The sequence below is a fragment of the Drosophila serrata genome, unplaced genomic scaffold, assembly GCF_035046125.1.
Source record: "Drosophila serrata isolate PLE 108 unplaced genomic scaffold, ASM3504612v1 contig_272, whole genome shotgun sequence".
Taxonomy (NCBI): domain Eukaryota; kingdom Metazoa; phylum Arthropoda; class Insecta; order Diptera; family Drosophilidae; genus Drosophila; species Drosophila serrata.
This window is the reverse complement of record NW_028257170.1, coordinates 11,302,937-11,313,255: the sequence shown is the minus strand read 5'-3', so window position 1 is coordinate 11,313,255 and position 10,319 is coordinate 11,302,937. Positions and strand designations below refer to the sequence as shown.

General features: G+C 37.9%; 1 protein-coding gene and 1 long non-coding RNA gene across 2 annotated transcripts in view; one reads left to right on the top strand and one right to left on the bottom strand.

Moving 5' to 3' along the window:
- LOC147643567 (uncharacterized) overlaps nt 1–10,319 on the bottom strand; it is a 28,304-nt gene that overhangs the window by 1,650 nt on the left and 16,335 nt on the right. The gene's annotated exons all lie outside the window — the stretch shown is intronic.
- On the top strand, nt 5,192–9,936 carry Sox21a (SRY-box transcription factor sox21a). Its single transcript, XM_020960652.2, has 3 exons — nt 5,192–5,509; nt 6,491–7,139; nt 9,025–9,936. Exons 2-3 carry the CDS (start codon nt 6,601–6,603, stop codon nt 9,650–9,652), a joined length of 1,167 nt encoding a protein of 388 aa, XP_020816311.2. The 5' UTR covers nt 5,192–5,509; nt 6,491–6,600; the 3' UTR covers nt 9,653–9,936.

The window sequence follows — 10,319 nt, the reverse complement described above, 5'->3', positions numbered from 1 at the left end:
AATAATAAATTGTTAATAATAAATAAAAAGAAAAGAAAAACACGGATAATCGCAAGAATTTTGTGAATTTTAATTTATTCAGACGCTAAAGAATTTTGAAATAATTCTTAATTTATAAGAAAATTTCTTAGATATTATTAAATTTAATTAAAAAAACAAATTAATTAAATGAATTTAAAAATACAACTTAGTATGGAACCCCGGTTGAAGTCTGCGCTTTTGTCCAGTGTTTTATGTCGGGTTTTACCGGTTCAAAAAGCAGTGTATAAAAGCAGTTTAAGCAAGCAGCACACCATCAACAACTGGCAATATTTGAGTAAGCAGTGCATCACCACCATTTAACTTATGCGGTCTGGCAGCACTAGTACCCCGTCTGTTTTAAACCTTTTAAACTTTTGCTCTTGTTGACCAATTTTTAGGTTTAAATTTACGCATGCACTACTGCTAAAACAAATTATTGAAATCGAAATACCAAGCTATAACCTTTTAACATCCATAGATGAAAGACAATTTATCTAGTATACTTTGTGTACATGGGTTTTGACTACTTATTATTTATAAAAATATCTTGTCACTAAAAGAAGGATTTGGTTTATTTTTAGCAAATCTTAATATAGGGACTTAAAACCAAATATCAAACTTTCGCCTTCTATGAGGTTTAGTTTGAAAATTGGTACACACATACATATAACAATTTTAAAAAGGTTACTTTGAATTTTAACATTCATTGGTGTATATCCCTGTGACTCCTGAAATATTCCCATCTCTCACCGCCCGCTTATCAACACCAACTTACCTCCCGCCTTCGTTGTGGGTCTCATTTAAAACACAAATCACGATTAACGCGACCGCATTTCCCATTTTTGGTTGAACCAAAGAAAAAGGAAACGGAAAGCTAACAGAAAAAGAGAGAGAGGTAGAGAGTGAGAGAAAAAGACATAAAAGAAGGGGAGTTCCCGAGTATGCAAAAATTTTGTGCCACGTTTTGTCGTTAAAATCCCCGCCATAAATTATTGCAACTAAACGCAGCCAAACAATGCTCCGATGGTCTATGGTGGGTCACTTTGAAAATACCCAAAATTATGACGTCGGAGGCGTTGACACGGTGAAAACCAGCAAGGTGGTGTTAGAATACGTTCTTCTCCAAATCTATAGTGCCACGAGGGCTACGAATATTTAATTTATTGTTCATGAAAGTAGTTTTGTGATTTTTAATTTGATTACTTAAGAACATATTCTAGAACATAATAAATTCAATTAAGTAAAACATTTACAAGTTAAAATATGTATGAAACCTCAGATAAATGTTTCTTTAAATATTATGAAATTACGTAAGCAAAAGCAACGCAGTGTGTCGGATAAAAATACAGTTTTTTTAATATTTGTCTTTCGTTTAATAAATTATAACTTTATAACCTCTAATAAATATATTATTATTTAATGACCCACTCGGAAGGATTAAAAACTAGATTTTTAAATTAAATATTATAAAAGATAAACATAGAAGAACTAATAGAAAGATAAAGCGAATAAAATATACTCTTTCATAATTTAATACAACCAAGCTATAGTTGAATTAAGATTAATTTGTACCCAGCTATATAAATTTGGCCTGCGCTGTATGATTATATTTCTATCTCTCTGACTAACTGTGATTTCTAATGCCACCCATGGCAGCGCACCATTGTGCTTGGCGATGACCACATAATGGGACCAGGCCAGCTATAATGTCCATTAGATGGGAACAAAGTGCAGGAATGTCGGGGTCCCGAACCCACTATCCTGTCAGTCCCAGCAACAACAAACGGCAGCAGCAGCAGCTGAGAGCAGTGTGTCCTGCCAGCCGATGATAAGGCGCATCTCCAAACGTATCCTCTCCAAGGACCAAGCACTTAAGACCACCAGTTGCTGGCTCCTTTGTTTTGGCCCCTTCTGTTCTGGCTTTCGGCCAATAAAATGCATTCAATTCGCATGCAAAACAAAAAGCGATAAAAAACGCGTCACCATTGAGAACGCTTCTAAGCAGCAGCCCCCCGTCCGCCGCCCTTAAATCCCAGGGCATTGTCTACGCCATTGGTCCACAGTGCCCGACATCGACATGCGCGCAGACACGACGGTGTGAGGGGGTGGAGAGTTGGGGCCCAGGAGATGGGGGTTCCCACACACACACACACACATACTCACTTTTGGAGCGCTGCCATTTTTATTATTGTAAGGGGGATAAATGGGGAAGACAGTTGTTGTAGCCGCTAAATGCGTTTCCTATTTAGCATTTGTTTTGCTCGGCGTGGAGAGAACAGGGTCGGGGAATGGGAGCTTGAAAAGTCTACAAAAGTTACGATTCAGCTGAGAGCGACGCCTGCGCAGAAACCGAAAATAGAGGGAAAATATTCCTTTTATGGCGCCAACAGTTGTTTTTTAAAAATGTCACCAAATTGTCAAGCAAAAGTCTTACATGTAACACTTGTAATATAACTTTAACTTGAATTGAACAGCATGGTTTTCATCCTAACAAAAGAAACCATTTGTGTTTAAAGATGTACATGAGAATATAATTAAAATTATGAAACAAATTTTGCTTAGCATAATCATAATTATTATTTTTAACATAATCAAAGGATACATTCGGGTTTTTACATAGTTGAGAAACTGATCAAAGTAAAGGAAAGGCATAAGGTCCAGGATAATCATAAATAAGTGATTTGCTGTATGACCTCAACATTATATAATAATATTTGCCGAGCTCTTCTTTTTTAAATTTCGTAAAGAAGCATTGGTAAAAATGCCAACGATGCGTCATAACATATAGAATGAACTATGTAAATATAATAATTATTCTGCGAATTTCTCTATCAATATAACACTGAAAAAAATCTTTAGAATAAGCATAATATGATAAAAGAACCTTTTGTAATTGAAAACATCTGTATTTTAAAAGTCAACCTTAAGTGACATTAAAATATAATTGAATGGAATATAATATAATAAAATGTAATAATTTAATATTAATTTAATATTACATATTTCTATTTACTACAATTAAATCAAGGTGTTTTTACATTCGCATTTCATTTGTGAGCTATTTATTTTACTGATATAAATGTTATTAGGCCCTTGCAAAGGGTATTACAATTTTCTTTAGTGATTGCCAAACTTTAAATAATATTCTTGATTACCATCTTCAGCTGAGCTAAGTCTAAAAACCATTTCGAAAAGTCTCCATAACAAATTTCTGGATTAATGTTTTACCCTTTTTTTTAAGGCAAACTACTATACCAAGGGTATTATTTTTGTGTAGCAAATTATTAGAAAATTCGCTTTGAATTAAAACCAAATGGGATGACGATTATGTTTATATGCAATTTTGGGAAACACTATCTGTTTTTTTTTTTTTTTTCAAATATCCATGTTTTAAATTCTTTACAAAAACTATATAATGTTATTATTAAATTATAATATTTATAATATAAACAATTTCAATCGACTTTCTCTCCGTAAAAGCAATTTAATCAAATTCAAGAGTCTACTCAATTAGACCCCCCCCCCAAGTTGGATTCATTTTCTGTTTCCCAAATATTTTCGATAGAAAAATGATTACGCAAAGTTAATAGATCGACTTGGCGTTGTGACCCCCAGTGTATTACATATTTTTGTTGTTTACTTAACGCTGTCTTTCCACAGTACTTTAATATGTAAGCGGAACTTTAAACTCCACAATTATAAAGAGGGTCATTTATTAGCAAAGCCGCATAAGGTTTGTTATTTTAAGGGATCAGGAGTGATCGGTTATTTTTGAATGCAATTTTACAGAAATCGATATTAGAACAAGAATGAGGAATTTCCTGTGTGACAAACAAGGACGCCAATTGAGATACTCGGTAAGAAAGGGGTACGAGCAACCTTACCTCACCAGAATGTTTGTGGCAAACAAAACCAATAAGCGATTGATCGATTGTGAAAGCAAACAAGTACACATTACAGGGTAAATGTAAGGTAAACAATCAAATCGATTAACTATGAAGTAATCTTTGCATTCGTTTTTCTTAGTTTAATCTCCAAATATAATATTAAATTACGTTTGAAGATAATCATGTTCTGCCATTATTAATGTCTAGTTTGACTTAATTCTGAGAATATAATTTTGACGACAAATCTTAAAAAACAGAATTACATAGAAAGAAATATTATTTCAGAAAATATTAATCAATTTGTAGTATGTATGTATGTATGCCTAATTTTGTCCGCTAGAAATCTAATGATATAATACTTAAATAAAGAAACAAGAAATAAAGAACAAAATATCTAAAGCCAATACACTGAAATTCCAGCTTATTATCTTTATATAAATATTGCAGCCTGATTAAAGGATCAATTCATCCTTGCAAAACCTTAGAATTTCTTAAGAACTAAAGAAATAATCCCCTAATTTTAAAATTTACTTTTAATCTAAGAGAAAGACCTTTTTAATGCAGATTATATAACATTTGTCTAAAATAGTTAACTTTAATCAATTTATTGATCATAACTCTGAATAACTTAAGCAATTTTACCACTCCCAATGATTATAAAATCTAAAAAGTATATATATTTGTTTAGTGCATAAATTAAGTGATCGAAGAAAAGTAATTCCTTTTTTTTTGGACAAGATAATAAGTATTTGTAAGCAATGCAGATATTATCAGTTCGCGGGGACCAAAATGAACAGCGTTCGGCAAACAAGTGAGCAAACACGCACACAGAGACACACAAACACACCGAGGACAAGAAGAACCAACACAAGGCGATTGTCAACAAGATACAAAATGCAGATACAAAGATACAAAGCAGCAGAAGCAGCGAAATTCATATCACTCAGCCGCCACGTTGACGCGTCCTCCGAGGGCGCCGTAAAAAAACTCTACAAAACGTGTGCTCTCTCTCTGTCCCTCTTGCTCGCCATCTCGCTTGCTCCCTCCACAGCACGCTCACTGTCTTTCTCTCTCTCTCTCTCCCTCTCTCCCTCTCTGTCGCACTTGGTCCTTCTTGTGGCAAACGAGGCAGCAGCAACCAACCGAGCAAGCAACCACTACAATGACACGCACACCCGCTCACACACGCACACCTCAGCTGCTTCTTGCCCTTTTTTGTGGGGTTTGTTTGCCGTTTTTGTCGCAAGTTTTCGAATGCCACAGAATGTGTTTTCAAATCCAAACTGTCGCGCACTCGAAACGGACGCGTTGCGCTTGTCTAACGGTGAATAATACCTGCCACATTCAGCGATAAAATTGATAGCTCTTGAATATGAAATATTTTGAAAACTCACAGCTGTGCAATTGTGTATTTGAAAAAGATCTTTAATGATCATACATGGTGTTAAAAATAGTACTTATTCGTGTTTAATTAATTCTATAATGAGACCAATGATCACTTTAAAAATAAGCGCGAATTTTAATTGTTAATTGAGTGTCATGTGTTGGAGAAGAATACAAATAAAATCATTTATTAAGGCGGAACTTAATTATTAAGCAAGGTAAGTTCAGTTCAATTATAAGATTTCAATTAAATCAGTGGTATCGTACCAGAAAAAGAAATAGGAAGTTGTTGCCTAGAACAAAGTGTAAATATTTTACATTAGTTCAAATATTGATATCGCAAAGTTCATTTCATATTTCATTTAAAATAAACTGGATTTAAAAATATTGAAATAGTAAACGGTGGAAATATTAAAATTTATTAAACCGTAACAATAATTGGATATGATATGGTATTACTGAGAGTCATTATAGACAGAAATCTAGTCAGTACTAATAATTACTTTTTAAAAAACCAATAAGGCTTGGAATATAAGAAGTTTATGAGTCATGATCTTTACTTTGAAATTATGTTCTGTAAATTGCTTAATTTTACATTAGCATGATTCAGTAGAATCGCTTAGAGGAAAAATATATATATATTTTTTAACTTTAAAAATGAAAAGCTAATTATTCAACTATCATTTGTAAGGTCTTTGCTAAGTACAAATTAATATGTATTTCAATACCTAACTCATCAAAGGACATCATCTAAACGTTTACTTTTATGATATTAATACTTCAAGTATAGCCATCAGTTTATCTTATATATAATAATACGAGGATCTCTTTGACTATTAAATCTTTTTAGGTAAATTTTTCTGCTCAAAAGAAAAGAAAAATGTAACACAACATAACCGGAATTTAATATTATTACCAAAGTATGAATATCACGGGAAATCCCCGATATTCAAAGTCAAATTTTTCGTTAATCCGTTATCAGAGACAGATAAATATTTACACTTAAAGGTCATAAAAATAAAACCGCGCTTGAGCCCCCCTTTTACCGCGAACTGAAAGGAGTAAAAGGGAGCACCATTGTGCTTCTCCGCGACCCAATCAAATGGCTAAATGACTCACCGAGCAGTAGGCTGGGAGACAGAAGGGTCCCCGAGCTAACAAGGCATATCTATTGAATACCATTTCCGTTGGCATTTCAGGGCTCGAGGAGCAGCAGCACCACCAACACCACCACCACCACCTGATAATTACCACCTGCACTCTGTCAGAGTACCTTTGGAGCCCCCATTGGCATTCCCTCGGCAGCATCATGACCAGCATCTCCGCGCTCCTCCACCGCAGCCACAGCCACAGCAATGGCTACACCAGCAGCGGGAGCAGCAATCACAGCCACAGCAGCAGCCTCTCGCCGCAGTTGCCCGGCATCAGTTTGGGCCTGGGTCTGGGCATGGGCAGGGGAATGGGCGTGGGCGCGGGTGTGGCCACAGGCACGGGCAACTCCACCCCACCGCCGCCGCCGCCGACAACTGACCTCGCCGTGGCCTCCGCAACATCCACACCAGTGGCTACCAAAATGCACCACCACCACCACCACCACTCCAACGCGAGCTCCAATGCCAACGGCAGCACCAGCACCAGCTCCAGTGCCAATGGATCGCACCACAGCCACGACCACATCAAGCGGCCCATGAACGCTTTCATGGTCTGGTCGCGGGGACAGCGTCGCAAAATGGCCCAGGACAATCCCAAAATGCACAATTCCGAAATATCGAAGCGCCTGGGCGCCGAGTGGAAATTGCTCACCGAAGGGCAGAAGCGTCCATTCATTGACGAGGCAAAGCGATTGCGGTAAGTACTGCTCACCGGGGTCTGTTCCAGAATACACACAGAGAGAAAAGTGCAGGGAAGAAAATAAATATAGGGCCATACAAAAATAAATAAAGGAAGGTCGAAACACTTATATACTAAATGATTTTGTGAGTAACAAATATATAGCTATTTTATCCTTCACTGCATATCAAGGAACATCTAGATTCTTATTCAAAGCAAGCCACAACATTTCATTCTTAAATCTCTCACCCTCAGCAAAGGTGTTTAATAAATTTAATTTCATTTAAATTAAACCCTGAACACATTAGCATATAAATACAATAAAAAATGTAACTAAACGAGACATTTTATAGGACTTCATTATATGTCTCACCAGAGACAGGTACAATTGTGTCCTGTAAACAGGATTTTCTTGCTGTGTAATTATATTCCAGAGCTTAGGTGGTAGCCTGGTTGGGAAATTCTGGCTAGGTTTCAGTTACAGCTTTTCCCAGTCGGCAGCTCATTCGCTCTCCCTCGGTGCCGTCTGGCCACAAAATTTGATCGATTAGCTAAGACAAAGGCTCACATTGTGAGGAGCTCCTGGGTGCATTGTGGAGCTCCGGAGCCGAGGATTGTGTCCGCTCTGCTTAGTCAGAATTTCATTGGCATTGGCATATCTTGGGTAAACATTTCAATTGAAGTTGTCACACAAAAGAGTGGCAACAACACATCGCATGAAATGGTTCATTCATTTAGCATTGTGCTTTACTTTGTTTACTCTTCTGAATATGCCCTCTCGAAGGAGTTAAAGCATTACTTAGGTCTTATAAATTAGGAATAAAATTTAAAAGTATAAGAAAATTCCAAACTTTATAATTATATTAAAGGTAAAGGTCTTAAAGGTATTAACAATGCAGTATATAAGCAGTTGTAATACTGTATTTGCAAACACTCTCTAAATTAAAAGGAATTTGTAGATTTACTATTTAAATGGAGAATAATTAGAGTATATACAAACGATTACGAATAAATAGGTAACCCTCTTTTTTTGTATTCCTGTGATAGTGGGGTCTTTGACGATGACGAACCTCTGTGTTTGCACTGTCATAATCCTTTTATTGATTGGATTGGCCTGCCAAATCGAAATGTGAAATTTTATGTACATTTTATGACATTTATAAATGAGGCGAGGCCCGTCGGGGGCTTAAACTAATGGCTATTTGGGGTTTTCGAGCGAGCATATCGAGTGAAAAGAACCACGAATTTTGTTTAAATATTTGCCAATGCGCATTGATAACGAAAACAATATTTTTTTATTTCTTACTTTCGGGTCCCGCGATAACGCAGACATAACTGACCAAAGAAAGGAAAGCCAAATAAAGAAAGGCGAAAGTAAAACAAGAGCAGAAGACACAAACACACACCTTTTATCAGGTTTTATCGTTTTGTCAAACAAATGTCAACAATTGCGCATTGTTGCAGCTGGGAATCGGAATCGGATTCGGATTCGGACTCTAAAGTGGCAAGGGAATCGAAGTTGGTGTAGGAGACGAACTGGGTTCTTTGCTAAATACATAAAGAACGAGTAATCTTGTGCATTTTGTATCTATATGTATTTATATTGAAGGGTTCCGATTCCCCTGGAGTTTATGATTTGAGGCACAGACATAAAAAAGTTAGAAACAATTTGATATAAATTTTAGAATTTTTTAAAGCGCTATTCTACATCGAACCTTTGATCAAAGAAGTTAATAGGGAAGGACTCAAAGACTTGGAAAGATCAAATAAAATAAATCAACTTTCTATAAAATTAAAGCACATTTCACACACTCAATATTTCTCTCTGTATGATATGTTTATGATATCATCGCTAACTCGTTCGATCTTTTGATCGGTGTTCCAACATTTGTTCAATTTACAGCGCCCTGCACATGAAAGAACATCCCGACTACAAGTACCGGCCACGCCGCAAGCCCAAGACGTTGAACAAGTCACCGGTGCCAGGTGGAGCAGCCAATGGCAGCGGAGCGGGCAGTGGAGGAGCTGGTGCCACTCTCCCGGGAGGCTCTGGTTCAGGTGGGTCCTCCACGCCGAAGGACATGCAGCCGCAGCTTTCCCCGCTGGGTCAGACAATGACGCACCTGCATGGACACCATGCACATGCCCACCATCATCCGCAGCACCCGCACCATCCACATGCCCATCCACACCCGCACCATGTCCACTTGGCTGCCGCCACGCTGAGCGCCAAATATGGCTTTGGATCACCGCTGGAACTGTCCCTGCCTCGTCTGCCAAATGCCTTCCCCGGCCTGGCGCACTATCCGCTGGATCCCACGTTGGCCCTGGATTTGCAGGCCCGCCTCCAGGCAATGTACGCCGGCAGCATCTACCATCCATGGCGCTACCTGCCACTGATCAGTCCGGATACACCGCCCTCTCCGCCCAGCAGTAGCGGCACCGGCATCTCCTCCTATGGGTGCGTCAAGTCGTCCAAGTCCTCGCCGAATCCCAATCCGGCAGTGGGAACGCCGACGAACATCATTTGACCGACTCCATTGCGCTTCGGCGCCGGCACCGCCGCTGAGCACGCGGTGTAGGATGATGGGAGCAATGCATTCAGATTCGGATTCAGATACAGACCCATCGGATCAATCCGGTAATTGGTCACTCGATCACCCCGCCCCGAAAATAGAGACCCTAATGTTAGAGCCTAGTGTTAGTTGAATATCAGCGCGTGTCTTTAGTTTTGTTCCGGATTCTGATTTAATTTCAGTTAAGGAGGCACTTGGTATAACCAAGGACCTTGTAATAACAAGATGAGTAACGCCACGTGAGCCAGAACCAGTGAACTTTGGAACCTTTGTAAGACGACTATTTGAGTATCAAGAAAGAGCTGGCAATTTATATGCATGGGTGTTAGGCGTCTTGTTATTATAAGGTCTCTGGTATTAGGACAACCAATTTCAAATACGTAACTTATATTTTTTAGTTTTTTAGTGACCTGTATTTATATGGTTATGAGCTTAGGGCATCCAAAACTTCGACTTCTTCCTTGCGTGAAAAATAAGCTGAGAGTAAGTAGGTTGCTCTTATTCGTATATCAAAGACTTCCATACTTACAAAATGGAATTTCGATACTGGTTTGTTGTTCCTGCTAAAATGGCAGTGTCTCCCATAAATAGGCTTTATTCTTATTTCTATTTAATTTTAGCT

Bases quoted from the DNA above. Each gene is read 5' to 3' on its own strand.
- Sox21a (XM_020960652.2), top strand. From the start codon at position 6,601: ATGACCAGCATCTCCGCGCTCCTCCACCGCAGCCACAGCCACAGCAAT. The intron at 7,140-9,024 runs GTAAGTACTGCT...TTCAATTTACAG, and splicing joins GACGAGGCAAAGCGATTGCG to CGCCCTGCACATGAAAGAAC.